General features: G+C 43.0%; 1 protein-coding gene across 1 annotated transcript in view; it reads left to right on the forward strand.

The window, feature by feature from the left end:
* The first annotated feature begins 982 nt into the window (after positions 1–982).
* The window catches only part of phlpp1 (PH domain and leucine rich repeat protein phosphatase 1), a 43,440-nt gene continuing 20,749 nt past the window's right edge, over positions 983–23,673 (forward strand). The window contains exon 1 of the mRNA XM_023270467.3: positions 983–2,925. Within this exon, the coding sequence (XP_023126235.2) occupies positions 1,293–2,925 (1,633 nt within the window). The 5' untranslated portion in view covers positions 983–1,292. The remainder of the gene's footprint in view (positions 2,926–23,673) is intronic.

The raw sequence follows: 23,673 nt of genomic DNA on the forward strand, positions 1-23,673 counted from the left end.
AGGGTCCAATTTTGAAATTAGTCAGGTACAACTCCAAAATTGGGGTCTTAACCATACAGTTCAATTTAGTCTGGTAAATTATAGTATTTTATAAAATATTTAAAATACTCAGGGAAAGTCACATCATAAATAACACTTTAAGGCTGGATTTGTTAAGTAAATTTGCGATACAAGTCTGATTTCTGTACTGTAAAGCACTTTGGCTCAACAGCTTTTTTTCCTCAGTGTGCTGCTATAAATAACAGCCTTGACTTGATTTTATTGCATTTACTGAAGTCAGACAGAAGAGAAAAGGTGACCTGAACACCTTCCTTCCTCTTCTCAGGGGTCGCTGCGTCCTCAACAGGACAAAGTTTTGCGGTTTGCGCCACTAGATGGCGAGAGATACAACAGAATGGGATCCTGTGGACTGAGCCGGTGAGGCCTTGTGAAATGGCGTCCTGATGAGATGGTGCCTCGTCACCACTAAAGTAATTAGACCTACAGCGAAGCTTCATTTAGCCAAACAGCGCAACTTAAAGCACTTTATTAACAAGAAATACCCGTTATGTTCGCAACTGATCGTAAACTGACTCCGAAACAACAGCGGAAAGTTCCTCCACACATTCAACAATTGACTCTGGTAACCTACTTTGTAAACCGTGTGTAGCTTAATTTAGCCGTGTGAGAGTTTGCTGTACTGTAGCGGGAGGAGACAAATGCACAGCAGACAGAGGACAAGCTACTTCTGTATCTGAACGCCACACATTTTATAGGAGCTATGTTTACGCCTCTTTCTGTTCACCGCCTCGCTTGACTGAAACCGAAGCAAAGCATCTTGGGAAATGTATTTACGACACAGCAGCGGGCGACGGCGGCCCGCTCTCTGGAACAATACACTTCCCGCAATGCATTGCGTTGTTGTTAGCGACCCCATCTTGTGTCCTCATGAATATATATCAGTCAGTATTTGCGTAGGAGGTCGGCCGACGTTCATTTCATATTCTAGTACTGTATTTGGTCCAAATGGGACGCACAATCACGTCTCCGCCCTGTTCTGTCCCTGCGCGTCCAGCCTCTTCCCAGCGAATTTAATCACTAAAATGTTTTTTTCTGGAGCAGCGGAGGAGACTCCGACGGGGAAAGGAAGTCAAGTAGTGAATGACGACTAGTGGAATAACTCAACAACACCGCCCAGTCGGCGGACATTTATCACGGTGGGCTCGTATTCAGGCTTTTAAATGTAGAGGTTGTAGGTGTTACCAAGTGCGCACCGTTATTTATTTAGAGAGGGGGACTTTTCATTGGCAGAAATGGAAAGTGTACAGGCTGTCGCTGAGGACGGCGCGTCAGATGGAGGCGCGACCAAGTTAATGAAGAAGCCCAGCGGACTGTCTGTCGCCCGGGGGACTCCAGCGGATGATGGCGGTGGACATTTGGCACCCTCCCGCGTAGAGGCAAGGCACGGGAATGGCCTCTCTCATTCCGGCTCCACGGCGGGATCTAGTGCGTCAAACCGAGCCGTAGCGTCTAATGGCCGGAGCTCATCCAGCAACTCCAGCTCTCTCCTGTTAAGACGGAGGCGCTTGAAGAGGAACCTCTCCGCCGCAGCTGCAACCACTACCGCCACCTCAACTGTCACCGCCGCCTGCGGCGCGAAGATGAACTCGGCCCTGTCCTCTGCGTCTCTGCACACTCGGAGTCTGGATAGGAAGTCTCTGCTGAAGCACCGACAGAACATGCAGCTGCAGCCCGCAGATCGCGAGTGGGTGAGAGCAGATCTCCACCGGGGCTCCATACATGTCCACGACAGACTGACGCCCTCATATCCCAGGCCGGTCCTTTGCACTATGGACACCACAGCCGGCGAGGTGGCGCTCCGACTGAGTAAACTCTGCAGCAAGTCGAGCTCCGTTATGCGCATTTTTTGTAAAGATAGCTCCAAGACTGATCAAAATGGCAACTGCAATGTGAAGTATGACTATAGTGATAATTCGTGTAAGGTGAAAGAAGATTCAAGTATAAAATGCAACCACCTGACCCCCCTGGAATCCACAGAATTAAGGAGCCATCCCAGTGACAGGTTGAGACTGCTGCTCATGGAGAATGCAGATGAGAGGCAAAAGCAACAGGACGTTGATGGAAAACTTTTCACACCAGAATCAGAGTCACAGGACAACATAACCTGCTCGCTGTCAGACTTACATTCTAACTCTAACATGGATACCCCCAATGACGATGACTCAGAGCACAGGAATGGTGTGGACAGCTATGGATTAAATTCTGGCTCAGATGTGGAGAGCAGTGCATTTGATGACCTGAGCTCTGGGGCCCGGCTCAGTGAACACAGGGACTCCCTCAGTGATGACATGATCCTGGGAACAGAGGCGTCCATCCTCAGTCCCTCCTTTGACAGTGCCACAGAGGGCCATGACATGTATGGTAGCTCCTCAGACGAACTGGAGCTCGACTGTCCTGCGTCAAGCACGAGCATGGAACCCATCTCCCAACACCACACCAATGGCATTGCCGCTGTCACCGCCAATTACAAGCAGTGCAACATGGGACATTTAAGCGACATGACAAACAATATGGGGCCAGATAGACTCAGTCCACACAGTCTGGGCAGCCTGCCACCCAGCAGTAGTGCCGGCTCATTGTCAAGAGCCTGTTCTACAGGTAATACACCTGACATCCAAGATCCGGACTGTGTCCAGGGTGCTGTGAAATCAGGGCTGACTGCACACCACAATGGAGATTCCTGCGATTCCAGCCCCACACTGTATGTTCAGCTGCATGGTGAAGCTGTCAGGAGGCTTAGCCCAGATGAGAGGCCTCTGCAGATCCAGAATGACTTTCTCTTTAAGCTTGGATTTAAGGACCCGTGGAGAGTTCAAGAGGAAGGGCTAAACACAGAAATTGGCTCCTTGTTACGTTTTTATGCAGGTAAATGAAATGATACGTTCAGATATGATTTTCTGTCATGATGCATGTTTTTGCTCATTCTGAGACTTGTTGAGGCCATCTTTTTCTGCACACTACGTAGTTTGGAGTGCAGATCCTCAGTGTTGGAGTGTTTGTGACAGGTTGCTAACCTGTATCAGAATGCATACATGCAGGTGTATGCTATGAAATAGTATTAAAAGAGCAAATCAACAAATTCTTTCCCTTTTTGCTGAGACATGCTGTTTTCACAGAGAGGTAGAGCTTGTGTCTTAATTTGAGTGCAGCACAAGACCTTTGCTGATAACTGCGACAGCAATTTTGAGAGTTGTTATTAAAGGTCTGTTAGCATAAGCATGCTTCCTAGTGATGGTTTACCTTGTTCCGGTTTAACTGTGTGTTGGCATGAATGGGTCAGAGTGAGATCATGATCCAAAGGCTATTTTCCAGATCTACCTTGCCTCAGGGACTTCCTCTAAATTTTCAGGGCTGTTTTTTTGTTTCTTCCGGCCTCGACTGTCTTTGTTGGCCAGTAGCAGCACACTTTGCTCCCATGGACACGCATGACATTACCACAAAGCCATCGCCACAACTTATGGTGCTCAGACATGGGGCCCTTTCCGGCTTTTGCCCCATTATCATCCTAATGAAAAGGCTGAATGCCTTTGTGGTTGGATGGAGAATAGGGGTGGGAGCGGTATGGCTGGGAGGACCATAAACCCTCTCTGTGGACTCAGTGAATTCTGGTCATTGAGATGCTGCACAGTGCTTGTCCTATTGGCATCCAGCACGGCTACTGTCACACTCACTAACTGCCTGCCAAGCTGGGTTAACGTGCTCTTCCAAAGCTCAGGAAGCCCTTTTCTTCACCATGCCACTGCCTCCACCACTGCTGCTATTGCTGTTGCTGCTGTGGGAAGTGAAATGGGGGGGGGCGGTGAAAATGTGAGTCTAGTGAGGATGGTGAGGAGAAACTGTTGCGTCTGAAGTGTGGGAAGGAGAGACACTAACGCTGTGTAGCTTCCTGTCCCAAGAGGCTGTTGAACTGGAGGTTATTCAATATGAAGCTGAAAATGGCCACACGTGTTCACGTTCACAGTTGCATGCACTTCATAACCTACTGTGCTGTTGAAAGACTGGCTTGCTTGAGGTATTGCTAGAGGGATTTAATACAGATAGCATCATCTGGCCGGCTGTATGAGCGTGCATGCTGGCGCTCATGTGGGTGGATGTGCAATTATATGAAAAAAGAATCCTATATGTGCCTGTGCAGTCAGCTGAGATGAACTAGTAGTAGCAGCAGCCGCTAAAGGCCTGCAAAAGAAGCCCCGATGCCCCTCTGATGGCTACGCCTCCACATCCCATGTGAGACAGCTTAACTGTGGTCACCTGAGCACTCCGTCAGCCCCCCCACAATCAATCGCACCACTCAGGCTGCGGTCTGCACGAGAGGCCTAATTCTCATTCAGCCACATGTAGAAGGACATTGAAGAGCACTCTTATACACACAAATGTGTGCATTGTCAAGTGAAAGCAGAGCTAATGCCCTGGTGACATGTCTGGCCTGCTCTTCCGCTGTTTCCTTACACGATGGAAGCATGTGAGGAATGTATGCTGGCTCCTCTAGAATGTCAGGCATGTCTGCTGAGGAGGAAGTGGAGTGTGGGGGTTGGGATGATGGGCCGTATGAGGGGATACTTGTGCTGACACATGTTGAGCTGACTTTGAATGGTTGTGCTGCTCAGATAGTAGAGATAAGTACCAGCCTCAGCTGATGTTTTGCCTCTCAGACACAGCTGTAAAGCACGAGAGGCCTTTTTTTTGCCAGAGTGGCCTTTGATGCACAAAGTTCAGTATCTAAACTAGGTTTTATTACTTAGTTGCTCAATAAGAACATTATGCAGTTTTAATGGTAACCTAGATATTAAGCACGTGAGCAACGAGCATGCTTGACTGTGTCTTTAATACGAGTGACAGATGAGGTACTCAGCATGATTAGGCGAGCAGCAGAATGATGGGAAAAGGCTGTTAAGTCGAGGAGTTGCTATGGTGCATCTTCTGAGATCCTTTGGACAATTCAGAGACCAGTTTGACTTCGACGGGGTCAGGTCATGCTTTGAGTGCACAGACTCTGCAGTGGCCAGATGAGAGAACTGACTTTTCCCTACTAGGCACACAAACACACACAAACACACACACACACATGTACAGAAGGCTGCCAAGATCAAAGGGCTGCTGTCCTCTTTGGCAGGATGATGAGTGATCCTTTCAGAGCTGCCCACACAGGAGTCTTCTGTAATGCCTAGCCAGCTTTATTAGAGTTTGAGTACAAGGGAAAATAGTTTAAGAAAAAAAACATACACAGACTCATTTAATCAATACATGCACATTCTGTTGCAGACAGACATGAAATGCCACAGTTCTAAATAAAAGTCCACTTTCTCAACAGACTTGGGTCATGAGAGGTTTTTCTTAACTGTACACTGAGTTATACCTGTGGTTTAATAACCATCCAGGTAAAAGTATAGGTACAACTTAATATTGTTCTGTAATAGGGCTTGAGCTCAGACAACAGGAGATGTACTTATGTAGACAGTTATGACTCTGTTCGCTTACCCAGAGGTGTGTGTCAACTTGCAAGAAAAGGAAATGACATACTGAACCACGAACACATAGTGGCACAGGGTTTCCCGGGACGCAGAGCACCCGGAGTTCTTAACCAAACCAAAGCAGCACACTGAATTATTTAGAGTCATTAGCCCATTCAGCTTTGGAAACACTCTCATCTATGCACTTCAGCATACCTGCTACTTTTTGTGAGCTCTTTACTTACCCTATTAAAGTTGAAATGTTTGAAAGGCAGTTTCTTGTAAATTCAAAGTGGTGCTAAGATTTGGTCTACTTTATGGGAGAAATTAATGAACACTGGCGTATGCTGGCCTAGAAACCATCAAGGTATTAATTCATTTCAGCACCATGTAGGTTTATAGCTTGGGCCTTTGCCAAACAAAGTTAGGGTTGATAGCCGTTTCAGCACGCTGCACCCAATTTTCAGGTAATTCCCATGTTGTTGTCAGTGTCTGGCACTGAGGTGAACTTAGCAGGAAGATTTGTTCAAGCAAAACTAATAAAAGCAGAGATAAGGTCGATAATGGTTCCAGTTTTACAAAACATAAGTGCAAAATCCACCTGCTCACAAATGTTTATAGCTTTTTAACTTTTATGGTAAAAATAACATAATTTCACCGAATATTACCACCATTAGTAATGGGAATTATCTCTGTTTCTCAAAATAGCACTTTATAGCTCCCCTCTTTTTTGTTACCTTATTATTTTAATAGGAAGTTTCTTTGCAGTTATTCTCAGAACAAATTATAATTTCACGCTTACTGCCTCACTGTTACCAGGGTGCTTATTTACAAAAGTCAGACAATAACTTACCTCTTTATTGCTTTGGGATCTAGCTGTAACAGCAAGGCTAACTGTGCACAAATTCTGCATTTTGTCATCACCTGGGTTAACTCCATTGCCTCTTTAAATGACAGGTTTCCCAGTTAAGGAACCTAAACAGCATCTTCCCATTGAGCCTTAGACAAAGATGTTTCAAAGGGGAATTTTTACACTTGTACACCTTTCCCACAATTGTCTTGTAGATTCCGCACTTTTTCAGAGCTTTTTGTTTTGTCCTGTATATCATAAGAGATGACATCCGTAATAGGCAATCCAAATGGTAAAGAATAAGCAAAATAAATTAGTAGTACAAAAAAAGCACTCAAGTTATAACAAGAGAATCATCTCAACAGAGTCCTGAGTGGATGGCAGGTGATATAATTGTCTGTGGTTTGTATTCATTAATAGTTCATTTACTCGAAAGCCTTTGTAAAATCAGTTCAGGACTGTATCTTTCCACTCTTACCTCAGGCCGTCTCTGAGGAGGCAGCGGCTAGTGACGTGATGACTTAAAGGACTCTGCAGGGTTTAAAGGCTTAATGAAGCTCCCGGCTTTCTCCAGCAGGCTCTGTGGCAGCTATTAAGCACAGCACCACTCACTCTGTCTTGTCTGTGCCACGTCGTTCCCTTCGTACAGTCAGCGTGCCAGATTGCTCCCACACTCACACTTGCATTTCTATGAAAACATTTTCAAAGGCAGAAGGAGAACAGTCTGCGCAGTTTTTTGTCATTGTTTTGCTTTTTGTTTTTATGAACGGTCACTGATCATCCTGCTAACAGTATGAGGATCCCTTCCAGTGGTTTAGTTTGAATGGATTTTGTTATTCAAATAATGTCCTACTGGTCCCCAGGGATTTATGAATTGCAATATTCAAGTGTCACTTTCACTGAAATCCATAAAACACGCTGAAACCACGGCATCGCCATGCATCGAAAGACTCCTGGGAGATCTTTGCAGAAGTGAGGCACTAGGCTGCCTCATCCTTTCTCACATCCATGTCCTCGCCTGACAACTAATGGTCTTTCTAAATGGCCCATTGCTGAGTCATTATTTAATTGTGTAACCAGATTTCACACGTTCCAGAGCTCAAATCTAATACGCATGTGTCGGTGTGCGCTGTGGTTTCTGCGTTCATTAGCGTGTTCCCAAGAGAAAAGCGAGTGATCAAAGAATAGATTTGTGTATTTCACATGTGGATCACACGTGCAGAAGTGGACTTAAATGAAATGTGGCCGTACAGCCTCGGCATTCAGCTGGATGTGCGTATCTCTGAGGATTTACACGTGTGTGTCTACTGAGGTGGACATCGAGAGGATGGTGGTGTCAGCTTGTAGCAGTTAAAGCCAGGGGAACTGTTTGCTGTCTAATATAGATTGCCTTCTTGGCTGACATCCTACCACCCTCTCTTTCTCTCCTCTCACACTGAATCTTCCTCCCTCTCTCAATTTCTCTCATGATCGATCCTCCTCCCTCTCCTCTCGCTATCTTTTCTCGCATCTCCTCCTCCCTCACACCATCTGACAGTTTCCATTTATCTTCTCATATCTCTATCCTTCCCTTGCTTATTGCTTCTCATTCCAAGAATTGCTGGTCACACTCATAATTGTCTTTAAAATATATTATTAAAGGGTAAAAATGAACAGCTCATTATTTCTGAAGGTCTAACACCCTGAAACACACCCTTTCTCATTGCTTTCTCTGTGTGTGAACGTGCAGGCTTTGGTGTATAGCTGTGTTTGGTTCATGCCCCCCCTGTGGAAATATGAAAAAAAGAAACAGAGGGGTATGCAATTGAAAACCTCATTGCTTTGTGGTAAGCAGCTGAAACTAGGCTGAGCAATGTCATGCTGATATGTCACTGCTGTCTGCCAGCCGGCACATCTTAGATGGGGAATTGGGAAAGGGAGTTGGGAAGGGCAGTTGCTTTTCCTGCCCTTTGGAAGAAGCCCAGCCTCTCAGCTGTCTGTCAAGCTGCCCTTGCCAAATGCTCCCCAGAAACCTTGGAGCGTTGGAGTACATGGTGTTCACCAGCGACGGCCAGTGAAAAGGTTTCCCCCTTTTCAGCAGGGTCATGAAGTAGGCTGACTGTCCCCAGGCCCGAGCTGAGCACCAGCCCCTACCCCGACCACATGCATGAGGGGGGATTAGAGGCAGACCAGCAGGGGCTCACTATCCACAGCTTTGATCAGCAGCAGCACAGCCTAATACCAGACAACATCTGCAACTCTCAGCATTAAAGAGGCCCAAAAATTCCGATTAGGGAACAGGCAGCCTGCTTGCCTGCTAGTGTACAGGACAGAACTGTGTCAATTCCTGGATGGGAGGTTTTTAAATACCACCACTCCACTGGTGCTTACACTGATTTGTTTTACAAAGCCCGGGTCTCCAGAGAGTGTATTTCACTTTGTGGTTAAAATTTCAGTTTCTTAGTATTTCATTTTCTTTAACATTCACTGAGTAATTGCAAAAGGATAGAAGCAGCTCCTTTTTTTAAGGACAGCTCTATATGGAATATTTTGTTTTTACAGCGACATGTTCCTGCCTGGCAGAAACAAAAGGCCAAAGAGATGAATTGTTTTGCAAACAGTATTGTGAATGGAATTCACAGTGTAACCAGACTGTCCCCGAATCTGTGTTTGTGTCATCTGGACACAGCTAGATAAGGTGAATTTGGGTGGAGCTTAGCCTGTTTCTATGGACTCTGGTCTAATAGAATGGGACAGAGTTGTTGATATGAAATGACCTAGTTTAAAGTTCATCTCTGTCAGAAAATGCTGAAGCACAAGAAAGGTACTTCCTCATTGGCAAATGAGTGTTTTAAGAGAAAGACCTTGAAAGCAACTGGAAGAAAACCCAGTGATATACAGGAGCAAATCTGCGTAATTATATACTGCACAACACAATGACTAATGCAGAGGTACCACACTTTGATCCTAGAGGTGTATCCACAACACATCCTTCTTGTATTGGTTTTCTGACCCCAAGTTTTGGTGCTTTAGTTAACTTACTGCCCTAATAACTTGTTTTCAAGCCACTGTATGCCTCCAAAAACAGCAGACAGACACATTTTTCACTAGATGTTGAAAAGGGTAGATTCTGTAGCAGCTAAAAACGAGATGTTTCTGTTAGGTGCTGGAGGAGATCAAAATCATACCAAAAAGCAAAGTGGATATTGGGCATTTATTAGATAGCGGGAAACAGAACTCCAAATTTATGCTACTATTGATCTGAATCTGCTTACAAGTTAACCATTTCAACCTAAATGCAACAACATGACGAGATTATGTCCACAGCTTTTTGTCGTTGTTTCCAAGAGCCCCCCCAAAAATCAACAGTATAAAGTATTAAATCAACAGAAAAGCTTCCTACTTTCAGAGCGTTAGTTTATAAAAGATTATTATTACAAGTGTGTCATATTATTCCCCCAAAGTTATCAAACGCTAAATGCAAAGAAAAAGTCTATCGTTTGCTTCATAAAGATTTATTGCAGGAGTATTACATCACATTGCATTGCATTGCATTACATTACATTACACAGGTGTGCCTAATAAACTGGTATGTCGTTGTACATAATGGCACTGTGTCTGAGATCTGTCAAGCTGAAAGCCCCACTGTCAGCCCAGAGAGAGTGAAGACAACACCCCACGTGCAGCTGGTCTCAATCATTAACAAGGCAATTTGCGTGTCTCTCGCTGTTAGCTGTGCAGTTTGATAATTACCCAGGTCCTGGAAAGAAAAGTTTAGCTGTCACCTGCTGCACCAGGAAGTTCCCTGTCATTTTCCCCCACCGTGCCCTTCACTTTTGGATTTGACTCCTTGGACATGCCAGCTCTTGTCTGGCACAGTCCTATTCTGTCTCTAGTTCCTGTTTCGTTTGTGGTGTCTGTCTCATAAACAGTGCAGTTTATTTTTTTATTAACTCACTCGGCCACCGCTCGCTTTTCTACCTGCATCCTAGTTCCTCTGGTTAAAGACTTTCTCTTTATAGTTTTCTCACTATCCCTCACTTGCTCTCTCTCCCACTGCCCTCCCACCCTAGCACCCCCTCTCCCCTTTCCTCCCCCTCTCTCGCTCGGTGCCACTGTGTTCACATGGCCCCTGCATGTGACATGAAGCTGAGCCAAAACACCCCGGATGCCCGCTTCAGCCGTCCACTGTTCCAGACCTTGTTAAATTTTAAACAAAACAAAAGGAAAGGGAAGAAGGGAGGAGGGAGAATGAGAAGAAAGAGAAAAGTGAGCACGTGGGACCAGGGGAATGTGCAACAACATCACAATCTCATTCATTCATTCATTCACTCGTGTCCCTGTGCATCATCAGGAGAGCACAGCCCTTTAATTCTTGCTCTCTCTCTTCCCCTCTGCTTTTCTGGTGTGAAAGCCCTCCTCATGCCTCTCTCTCCTTTCTCTCTGCACTGAAGTGGACTGATTGTAGCCTTAACCACAGATCTGGGATCTGATTACTTTGTGGCCTGTCCTTCTGTGGGATTAAAGACCAACTGACTCTGTAGCTGCTGTCTTCATGTAGAACTTCCATCTCAATTACCCAAAGGCATCTGCAGCTCATCGGATGCATTCTTCTTGCAGGAGCAGGAGACTAACTGAATTAGAAACAATAACAGTAACTGTTTTGTTATTACTTGTGCTCTTCTCACGTATGGATATACTTATTACTTTCCATTTGACTGTAAAAAGAATGCTACAACATGACTTTAATATAAAATATCCCGGAACAACTTGGATATCTGCAACCTCCTAGTGGGTCTCTGCCAGATTTGGAGAGAGTCATTTATAGCTCCTGATAATGAATGGCATTAGAGGTTAAGTACAAACAATAACAAAAGAAAAGCTTATCTGTGTGTCTGTGGTCTTCCCTCAGGGAACACTTGAAACTAAAAGTGGTTTGACTGTCTTTTATCGTGGATTAGGAGCTAATCAATCAGGGATAAAAACTGTCATTGTCACCACACACTGCACATATAAAGACAGCTTCCTGGCTTTATGCATAATGCAATATGATGGAGGAGACACTGGATTTGTTGGAAAACTGCAACCAGCAGCACACATTGTTACAGAGTTGTTGTTTTGTGTTATGCGTATGATTAAATAGCTTTGGCTTAACTGGACTAACTGATTGAACTCCATATTTATAGGTCAAAACATGTTAACTTGGTGTACATCTGATGTCTAATAATGTCAGTCATTTTATTTGTGTAGCACAGTCTCGTCTATGGAGAGTATTTTCTACAGACAAGACAAAAGCAGCAGTTACACATTTAACAATACAAGCTCAAGTACAGCAAAATACAAGCACACTGTTAAGAGACCATTGAAATGGCAAGTGGCACAAATACTTCACTTTCATATCCTTGTTTTGAACAAAACAAGTTCAGACAGGAGCCTCAAGCAGGCTGCAGTTTTTACTCTGCCCAGCATAATATGCATCCCACTCTCCTTTTGATTTTACAGTACAGTACACCGCTCTGGTATTCACCCAGTCTCTTGCTCACTCCAGTGCTATTCTCGCACTGCATCTATGAAAATGTTGCTGCCGCCTACTTAAATCTGCTTTTCTCTACTCAGGAATCTGTCTACTCCGTGATTGGTAGCACATGCTCAGCGCACACATACATAAAATCACATCTGTTCACTGCGATCATCACTGTGCCATCTTTTCAAAACACAGGATGTCTTATCTCCTACAGCACAACAATGTACACTTATTTGGTAGGCTTTGTCATGTAGTGATGTTGATGAAGCCAGTACTGCGGCTAACATAATTATCGTTGAAAATTAATGTCATCACATCAGAACAGCGTTTTGTTTTGCACACACTTGATGGTAATCACAGCAAAAAGTGCACTAAATTTTCTCTCTGTGACAGACCAAGAACTAATGTCACATTTTTTATGCTTTTGATCTCTAGAAATGTGACGCCGCTGATTCTGCTCATCTATTACGCCTTCAGTGTTTGACTTATCATGATGTCATGTTTGACTGACTGGCTGACACATACACACATGCACACAGCCTTCATTTTAACCAAGTATGAGGAAACAGGGTTTTGGTGCCATTGCAGCTAGTAAATAAGTTGACTATTGTGCAGGAGAGGAAGAAAGAAGTGATATTGTTTATGTAAATGGCAATTCTGATGCTGCTGTAATTAGTATTTTTACTTATCTCGGTAATTTAGCGTTGTAACAGTGTGTATTTCCTCTGAATCACGTCTTGAACTCCTCTGGGTTGTCAGTGTTGCAAATAATAAAAGCATGCCCCTCAAAGCTACACAATGCACATTTCTCTTCACTCATTAAATAGGAAGTAGGGTATTTATGCTATTCTAAAAAATCACCAAATGTCATAGATTCACATTTGCCAGGGTGCTGTGACTCATGCGACTCACCTGATTATCTTTAGCAGCGGTACCCTTTTGTGACCTTTACATTTTCTGTTTCTAATGGGCGTCGGTGTTGGCCTTCAGGCTGAGATAGTGGGGTTGTTGTTGTGTCTCCATTAAAGCCTCCATTTTTGAGTGTCAAAAGTAAAATTGAATTCTTTAATTAAATTAGTGACATACTGATATTAAGCAAGATTATTGTTACTGGAGGGCTTCGTTGAAATACAGAGGGTGATTCAAATCACGATTTTTACTTTGGAGTCTGGAAAACTTTAGGATGGCTATGTCTGCTACTATTGAAATCTTAGTAGTATTATTAAAAAATTCAGAACTATGTTGAATTGCACTTATGTCATGCTGTCATACCAGTATTTTCTTGTTACTTCCTATTTGGAAGGACGGATTGTGCTAAATTGTTGCTGTACAGTTTGAGTATTCTGTCCAATTTAGTGAAAGGAGAAACTCTTGGAACCCTTTGGTGAAAAGCAATATTCACCCTTACTGTGATCTTATGGAAAGGTCAATGAGTGTGATGAGAAGAGGAAGACCGAGAGACTGAGAACGTCAAGCTCCTGTCCCCTCTTCATTTCTATCAGCGACAGGCATTATTAATGCAGTGGTACAAATGAACAGGGAAACCTACGGTGACAAACAGGTGGGAGTCCCTGCAAGCTAATTAATCATTGACATAAGCACACACACACATATGCGCGTTTGAACATGCATGTGCACTCCGCCACAATCAGCTTTAACCTTTTGCGCGACATCAAACCTTCGCCGACTTACCAATTAGCGTACTCATCTCCCCTCTTTAGCCCCCGTATCAGAGGGAGGTGTTGTCAGCCTGCTCCACGTCGCTGCTCTCCCTTCATCCCCGGCTCTCACATTTCACCCTCCCCTGATGCACTTCCCAGGGGGGCTAAGTGCTAGGTGGGTAAGCCTAAACCTTTGTGTCTGGAATGGCGTTACTGTACTGTGCTTAAGATGACAATACCTCACTCCTCTCTCTTTCTCACTCTCTCTAAGCCCCCCCATACTGTATAAGGCGCTGCACTTTATCGGGGCTGTATAGAGTGCTGCAGACAGAGGCTGCTGCTGTATACAGGCCATTAGCAACTGCTGAGTGACAGAATGCGGAGGCTGAAGTGACACAGTGATGGTACTGATGAGCAACCAGCGTCCTGAACGCTAAGCTAATACGTGTGTCAGAGGAACCTCTTGCATGATTCGAGTAAATCTTAAAAAAATACTCTTTGATGGATCATCATCACACCTATTTTTCTGATTGTCAGTTAAAAACTATTGTTCAGATTCATGTACTAATTATTTTGTTTAAAAATAGTGAAAAATTCTTATCAGCATTTTCTAAAGGCCAATGTACTGTCTTCAAACTAAACGTTTGCTTGATCAGAAATCATTAAACACTTTTTTATTCACAATGGTACAAAAAGAGGCAGAGAGAACAGGCAAATCCACTCATTCGAGAAGCTGGAACCAGCGAATGCCTGACTTTTTTTTTTTTTTAAACTTTTTAAGTGAATAGTCCACAAATTTCACACATCATGTTCAGTTCATGGGAAATAATACTGCAGCTTGTGAAAATAGCTGTAGAACATCATATGTGACTCTGGAGAAAGATTTCCACAGTCTGGAGAAACAAACTTCCAGTTTTATGAAGGCTAGCGTGCAATAATGCACGCTAGCCTTTTTTAGCACTGCCTCAAGAGGATGTCATTTTGCATTTCACTGTACATATTATATGAGCATGTGACAAATGTTCTCACAGATAGAGAGGTGTTGAGTTTCATATCTGTTTCATTTTCAGAAGTGTAGGATCCAGCATTTTTAGAAATTGGATATACAGAAAATTAGACTACAGGAAGAATTAAAAGTCAGGATATCTTGTGGTTTCTTGTCAATTTTCCAACTTGATGGATGATAAACAGAATAGTTTTGCTGTTTTTGTTGAGCCACAAATTGGTTGATTGCTTATTTTTTTGCACTAAAATGGAGTGGCAAAGATCTATGGAAAATACATCATGAGACGTTTGTTGTCGCTCTTCCTTGCTCCATATTTTCTGGAACCATATATCATTTTGTAGTGATAGATTGCTATTCTCGGCATACATACAGTATAATGGAGTTCATAGTGTGGATGTTTGCCTCATTTCGTATCTCCCCTAAAAACTCCTCTAGGCATAGACGCTGTCACAGTGTTGTCATACATTTGGGATTGGCTTTAATTGCAGCTTCACTACAAACTGCAGCCCACCTTTGTGCCATTGTGCATGCATTGCCCGTGTGCCGGCCTGATTATGTGTCCTCATGTGTTAGTGAGAGAGCTGTAAGACTGAAGGCGAGTGCTGCATCATTCATGAGTGTGTGCCACCCTGTGCCTGGACTGCAGTGACCCATAGCTGTCAACAGTGTATCCTTGACCGTGATGGCACAGGCTGTGCTGAGGACACACTGCAGGGACCGCTGGCATGTGGAGGGCTGTGGGTGGGGTTTGGGGATGGGTGGGCCAAATTGGGGCTGGAAAGGAAGCTGGGTACGCTGAGAAGGGCTGAATAAGACACTAATATAATACATAGTACATTCTCTGTCCTTTCTACTATCCTGGGACTTGAGGACACTTAAGCAGGATGGACCACGTACTGACATATTTCAAAAGAGGGCTGAGGCCTCCTTCGGGTGTGAAGAAAGAGAGGTCAGATTCTGAGCAGGCTGAACTAGAAATGGTGATTCCCTGCCTGCAAGGACCAGCACATAAAACTACTCAGCCTTTAACTCTGAACAGAAGAAAGCAAAAAGAGGAGAAAAGAGAGTGTGGATAGCTGGAGGTACTGAAGCCTGACGTTAAATACTCCAGGGAATGGATAATGGAGGAAGATAAGGAGGAAAAATGAAGAATTTCAGTTCTACCCAGACCTTCTTTGCCATCTGAAGCATTTAAATACATGCACACACATAGTTAAAACTGTTTCAGTCACAACCTGTGTGTGTGTGTGTGTGTGTGTGTGTGTGTGTGTGTGTGTGTGTGTGTGTGTGGGTGTGTGTGTGTGTGTGTGTGTGTGTGTGTGTGTGTGAGGCAAGCAAGTAAGACAGAGGCATTACATAACTGGACATCATGACTCTCCTGCCAGTTTACTATCACACAACAGTAACTCAGTTCACACATGTGCAGGCTTGTTTTATTTTGTGTGTGAAAGCGCAACCTCCCATTTGTTTCTCACGCATTCATGACCTGCTGGTAATTTATTATTTCCCTACATAGAATAGCCATTCTCTTCCACACCGATGAACAAGTCTATCGTGCATTTAAACTGTACGTGGAGCAGTATTACATAAAAGCTCGGAGGGTTTGATGAAGAATACATCTGACCTTTAGCTGACAAGATATTAAACACTCACTGCAAGTGACGGCGGCATCAAAGTGTTTTCTGAGTTGATAAGAAAGAAAAAGAAAATAAACGATGCGCATTAAATAAGCCTGACACTATACGATGTGAGGTGCTATGAGAAAGCTTTCTTTACTATTCTCTTGTAGCCTCTCTGCTGATATGCTTTTCTTTTGTTTGAGGGAATCTGCCAATACAGGGCTGGGCATCTGCCTTTATTTTTAAAAGGTTAAATCCAGTGTTTTAAAACATGAATCATATCTTTGTAGTTTTTGTCACCATTTATGGCACCAACATCAATGATGTCATAGGTTTTAATCTTATCAACATTGGGATTTAAGCTCATTTTGATTTGCTGACACCTGGTCACTGGTGGCAATGCTTAGAACGCTCCAGAGCTCATATTAAAATGTCACCTTTATCCATTGCTGGGGGCAGGACACACACTTTGAACTGCCTCTCTGTCAGAAGTACAACATAAAAAGAGAAAGCAGCTTGTGTTTGTGGTAAATGCTGTATAGTGAGGGGTCTAATGAGGATAAACATGTTTAAAGGATACAGCAAAATAAATGCCAGCCAAAAAGTTGCTCAGAAATTAGGTTTGATATAATAGCATGTATTATTTTAACCAAAATCCATGCATTAGACAAGCTTGTTTGTGTGATAAAAAAACAAAAATAATACCCAAATCGCCTGTTTGTTGCATTAGCTGTAGTTGTGCACACACAGTTTAAATATTGTATTATAAAAAATTTAAAAAAATTTTTTTTGTCAAAAGTACAAAAATAAGACCCAAACATAAATTATCCTTTAATATCTGTACACGATTTGATACTATCATGTATTTTCTAATTTTGTCAACCTAAGAGGATGCAATCTCTTTCGTTCAGGTTTACAGCTGACTGAGATTAGCTCACAAAGCCGTATTGCATTTTCCTCCCATGAATCTCTGCCTGAGGTGACAGGTTATGCCTGTAGCCAATTCCTTTTCTGTCTGTTCATATGTGTGTTTATCTATATATGCATTAGTTTTTGGTCATCTCAAAGACTCACCTTATTTCTTTTACATTCCGTACATAGATCTCTCTTCATTTCCATCATCCTCTCGCCTGCCATAAACCAGCCAGCATAGCTTCCAATATTCATGCTTTCACAGCAGCGTGCCACTATGGACCTTCATTACTATTATTTTTTTCTGTACTTTTATTTATTTATTTCATGCACACGCAGCCCTTCAAACATACTAAATAATTCATTTGGGAGCCTTGCACGCTTTCACAGCCCTGCAATCATATTCAGATTTACACTCGTGCACTCAATTAATTTGTAGTATGCACTCACACATGCACATAAACTGTATGGAGCATTTGCATTCATAAATGAAAATGGTAAAAAAAAAAAAAAAAAAAAATCCCCAGAGCCTATGTGTGTCTGAGTGTGTGCACTCTGAGTTAGCTGATCAACGGGCTCATGTTTTCCAATGTAAGGTTTCATAACACACACTCATTATATAACAGCAGCAGGAGTGGAGCTGGGAAGAGAGGCGGAGGAGAGGGGGAGCACACATCTATGTACGTCAGTATGCAGCGCTTTTCACTGACGGGGGAATCACTAGGGAAAATCGTATTTTTTCACACATTGATGCCAACACCTGTGAATTGGGGCATCCATGATGGAATTCTCCATTCTGTCCACCGCATCTGGTCCTTACTTTCAGTGCATATGGTTAAAATAACATGATGAAGCATGTTCTCAGTGTAGCGGGCGCTGTGAAGGATGCCGCTGTTGATGGAAAAGGCTGTTATTTCTTTCACTTAAACGCACATAAGTCATTTGTTTAAAAATTCATAGCTGCACAACGTGATTTACTAACCATTTATGGAGCCTTTGTAGTTCCTCATTCCGGCTGTCAGGCGTATGACTTATGGCTGCATATTTATACATCGTTTGCATCTGCTGCAAACCCATAAATACTGATTTGCATCATGTCCTGATATGGGAAGATAAAAAGTGGCCTGAGAGTCTACCAATGTGCATTAAGTTATGTTAGTAATGCAGAAGAGCAACAAAGTGCGCAAGTGGTTCAAATTTACGTAAAACAAAAGAAGAAAGGTTAAAGGCACTAGATATTCCCCTAAGGTCATCCTTGTACCATTATGCATCCCCATACTGCCCCTACAGGTGGTGTGTGGTACTGCCGTGACCTGAGCCCATAGTTGTACAATGCCTTTAATAGCAGAGTGCTGTTTAGTTCCCGTCTTCCCAGGGGCAAAGGGTAATAATGGTTTGATGGGGAAGATATTGCAGGCTGTGACCTCATTTGGATTCAGGATGTGTTTCAGTGGACTGAGAGGATATTTTGTATAGTGTCTGCCTGCGTGTGTGCACACGTTTCTTATTGACTGTCCTTCCTGGTGACATGCTTAAAAGAGAGGACCTATCTGAATAAGAGGGCATCCGCGAAACTATTAATTGTCCGCCTTCTGTCAGGGGATGCAATGTCTCCAACCTCTCATGGCCACCTAAGCCATAGCAACATACTTTCCCAGAGCGCCTTGTCTCTTTGGCCCTGCTCTTTAATACTAGGGGGCTGACGGGTATCATCACAGCTGCTGTTTAAGCTGAAGGGTGTTCAGTGTCTGACAGTCTCAAGCACAAAGTGTGTCGCTCAGCTTTTCCTAAAGGATTGTCAGCACTCTCTTGAGAACAAAAAGAAAAGTGCACAAAAACACTACCTGCCACTTTATTCTGAATTCTTAGTAGATATTGTTTTAGTGTACTCCAAAGAATTGAAATTCTGCATTGTATTCCTCTACAGTTTTTAACATCCACACTGATGAACTCATCCATAATGCATAGCAATCTAATCATGTTTAATTGTTTTATTAATTACAGATAAGGAAAGCAAACCACAACATGGATGTTTGGATAAATACTCATCTCGAAAATCAGCTGCTTGTAGCACTTTGCAAACAAGCCGAGTTTACAGTTGTTTATCATAATTTCACTGTTGGTTGATTATTTAAAGAATTGCTTCTTGTTTGTAAGCAGTGGCAATTTTTTACATTACGCTTTGGATTAAAGCTAATTTATTTTCGTGTTCTGATATTTATGCGCATCAATCATGCACTTTTAGACCAAAAAAATACTATTTTACCAGAGGTTTTATATGAGTGGCTTTTTGAAATACAGCAGTGTTCTTGAGCTAAACGCATCCACATGTTAATATGTACACCGTCACATTGATAACATGCTGATGTTTTGCAGGTTCACCATGTCGCTAACAGTGACGTTTCAGATTCACATACAAAATACAGATGAAGCTGAGATGGAATGTCATAAGTCTTGTTTCTGTTTGGACCACAGTTGTCAACCTTCTGACCAAACCATCACATCTTATTCTCACGGCACAGCTACTTTAAACAAAATGAATCTATACAAGTTTGTCCTTGTTTGATATTTTGACTGCTGACCATTCTGTTTAACTTAACATCCCTGGCAGTCAAAATATTACAGCTCAAGCCCGACCTGGCATGTTTGTGCTGTGCGTGATCCAAATTAAGAACACCCATATACACTTGTGCAAATGCAGTGTCACACAGCGATAATGCAGGAACATCTCACTTATTTCCCATGCAAACATGCACCTCATCTTCTTATCACTTTTACACAAAGGACAGCTTGACACATTTCACACATCAACACCTCCTCAGTCCCTCAGGGGGAGACTTCTATCTGTATGAACCCGTTTGTGTGAGAACATCTGGGAGCTTTTAAAGAGGGTTTGTAGGATTAAGTGGCTGCTAATTAAGAATCACTGATTTCACAAACTGTGAAACTGTGTGGTTTAAACAGGCTTGAGACCTTCCCTGAAGAAGGTCTTGATGCATATCGTGTTTTTCACAATGCTCTCTGCTCTGAAAGCTGCAGAGGTAAAATGTAACGCAAGAAAAAACTGCATAGCGCTTAGGTGAGCACAGCGAGCGGCCCGTCACCCGTGATGGCCTTTGCCACCTCCTAGCAAGACTCGTCAATCGCCGCCTGAGCAGACAGTTGGCTTAACATGGCCTGTCACTTTATATCTAAGTAATCACCTCAAGCCATCCACAGAGCAATCCGGGAGCGAGACGAAAAAAGCAATAGGACTATTTAGGCAACGGCAGGGCTGATGAGATGCAGGAGGCTCGTTCTGCTCTTGCATGAAAACGCACACCTATAAGTAGACGCATTTTGACATTGCGTGTGCGCATGTGCGTGTGTTTTGAACCAGAAGGACAGTGCAGCTATTTGTGTCTCAGAGTAACAGCTGGCCTCCCCTCGGTTTTACGTCTGTTTCTATATCCCTTCTCCCTCAACTTCCTTCAACTCTAGTTGGCTATTTGTGGGTTATTATCTCCAGTGCAGCATCCATTATTAAATCATGAGTCTACTAGCTCATCAAAGATGCTACTTTGGTACTTACTGATTCATGCACTTCATTTCAATTCAGTTTTATTTACATACTGCTAACTCACAACATAAGCTATCCCAGGGCTTTTCACATAATAAGGTCAAGACCTTACAGTATTATAAAGGGAAATGACTCGGTTGAAGTACATTTCAAAAGAAGCGTAAAATAATGAATATAGGAACCCAGCATGGGCTTAGAAGTATTTATAAATCATGGGGTCTTGCTGCCGGTAGATCACATCTGTCACCGCCTATAGAATAAACAAGCATGTGTCTACGCATGCTCGTGCTCTGCTGTGACTTATGTGGGTCAGTGATGCCCTACGGTATGGCATGCCCAGTCCTGTAGTGGAGGTGTGCTGATGTCAGGTTGCATTTAGCAGGGCATGATGATTAACCAGGGATGTGTCCTTGTTATTACGAAGAAGATCCAGAGGAAAGAAGCGTTGATCTGTTAAATGGGGAGATGGATGAAGAGAGGTTGGCCTCGGGTGCTGATCGCTAACAATGATGGAGAACAGGAGTAGCAGAGCATCGGGGAGTCAATTCTGCAGCATGGTTATAGAAACACCGGCTCAGAATACTGACATATAGCAACTAGAAATTGTTTTTGTTTCAAGTCAGTGTGGTTGTGTGTGTGTGTGTGTGTGTGTGTGTGTGTGTGTGTGTGAGAGAGAGAGAAAAAGCATTCTCTCTCTCTGTATATGTATTACAGTTATTTGTATCAGTATTCTGAGGGGGATAGATGCGTAGTGTCAGAAGCAGCTGTTACACCTCTGCGTGTTGGTTCTTGTATTATACAGTAATGCATGTTTCATTGGCTGAAAGTCCTGACTTGAACTTGCAAAGCATAGAGCCAGTTCCCCCCTCCTGTGGGAAAGTACAACCATGTAAGATATGTTGGCATAGTAGTACACTAAAAACATCTCATGGGTGTGTAATTTTGCCATTTTGAAGTTTTCCTGCCTGTAAATGCAACTGATCACAGATAAGATTAGTAGGAAATAGGGCTCATGGTAGCATGAATTCAAATAATTTGCTTTTGCAGGCTTCGGCTTGCTCTGAGGTTATTAGTCGGATGTTCAAGCCGTCCAAGGCTTCTGAGAGTTTTTGTCCACATCTACTGGAAACTTTCATGCAAACAGACACTATAATTTCTGTTTATCATCATTACCAGACAATGCAAACCGGTTGTTGTTGGTTGGTCTCCCTTTTTGTTCATATGTGTTTCACTGAGTGTGCCTGTAAGTTCTGCAGAAGTAGTTTACACCATTGAAAGCAAGTGAGATTAGATTCTTGTTCATTAGTCCTGTATGAGTGTGTGTGTATGTCTGTTTGTGTTGGAGCGGAATGGGTGCGCTTGCATGGGTATTGGAAACTAGTGTGGAAGGGAAACTGTTATTTCCAGAGCCTGGGGAAAAGGAAGGAAACCATCTCTAGTTACAAACACACACACACAGTAGTACTCCTGCTCCTACATACAGTGGGTCTAGGAATAGACTGACTTCTGCACACGAACACACCCACCTTGCAAGGCCTGACTATTATTTTTGAATTCAGATCTTCTCCATTGCCCATAGTTTATGGGATGACTGACCACCATGACTAACATCATCGCTGCTCAAAATATTTCAAGTGTAGGTGGCCCAAGGTTCTTACATTTGGAATATGGCAAATGTCTCTTATAATTTCCTTCCCCTACTGTAGGGTAACTAAGAGATCCTGCATTTCTCTGGCCCACCCCTGTAAACAGGATGCTCACGTGGGAGTCCCACCCATCTCCCCGTTTCCTCCAATGTGCATTCCCATGGCCAGACTGAAATGTTTGCCTCCATCTCGTCGGCCCACGTCAATGTGAGATGGTTGTAAATCCAGTACAGGAGCAGCTTTCAAACTTACTCTTCTCACAAAGCCAGCCCACTCAAAGCTGTCTGTATTGTTCTCCCAATGAAAAATCCCATGCTGTTTTTGGTCCATCATCGTTCAAGGGGAGTAGAGGGGGGTGCAATTAGATGGATGCACATATGGAGATGGTTAATCACTGTCACTGTGATGGAGGGTATGTGTGTGTGTGCGCGGTGTACATCCATGTGCGTGTGTGTGTGGATGTCAGCATGGAGAAGAGTGTGTGTGTGTGTGCGTGCACATATGCTTGTGTGGGAGAGAGCACGCTCCAACAAACGGCCTAAAAATAGTAGGAATATGCCCATGTGACATATTGAGGCTAAAAGCTTGTGAATAATTTGTCTAATGCAACACATACTCTCCTCCTAAGCACACACATGAAAATATGCTCCTGCTGGTAACCTCTGCCAGTCAGCATGTTGGAAGGGAAGGAGGTAACCAGTCTGTTCCATTACCCCAGTCCATTTGTCTGTCTGTGTGCAAGGTGCCATCCATATCCATGTGATATGGATGGCATTTGGTGGGTGGATAGCTCTTGGCATAATGAATATTATGTGGTGAAGATTTCATGCAATCAAGAGATCATGCTTCTATATATGTTTAAAGCAGGTACATAAATAGTAGCATTTCATGTGTTTTAATCAGGAAAATATTAAGTGCAAACCTTATTTTTTAAAGTAAACCTAAATCTAATAACATGAATGTATCAGTGTTATTTAAATTTTTTCAAATCTTTTACATTAGTAAATGTCTCCCTTTAAAAATCATATATTTAGTTCTCTTACTTATTTAATCTTTCTCATCTCTCCATTCCTCATGTTTTCTTCTAAAGGAAACCTCAGTTCCTAGTTTAACTCACTTATCTAAACCTCTTAGTTTGAACTGAAAATGGAATTGGACTCCGTTGCCTCGTAATACTATTTTTGTGCATCACTAGGTGCACTGGGTGGAAGTTATATCAGGAAGCAGCTCTGCAAAATGTAATGGATATTTGACTTCCTAATAAAGCAATGAGGTAATAAGATTTAGAGTTAATTAAGTGGTTGGCATGTGGTGTCTTGCCTCACCAAGATGGTGTGTTATCTTAATATCAGTAATGGAGATGTGCATCAAATATATTGAAAAGGAATGATTGTCAGAACTATGAAA

The sequence above is a fragment of the Amphiprion ocellaris genome, chromosome 10 (assembly GCF_022539595.1).
Source record: "Amphiprion ocellaris isolate individual 3 ecotype Okinawa chromosome 10, ASM2253959v1, whole genome shotgun sequence".
Lineage (NCBI taxonomy): Eukaryota > Metazoa > Chordata > Actinopteri > Pomacentridae > Amphiprion > Amphiprion ocellaris.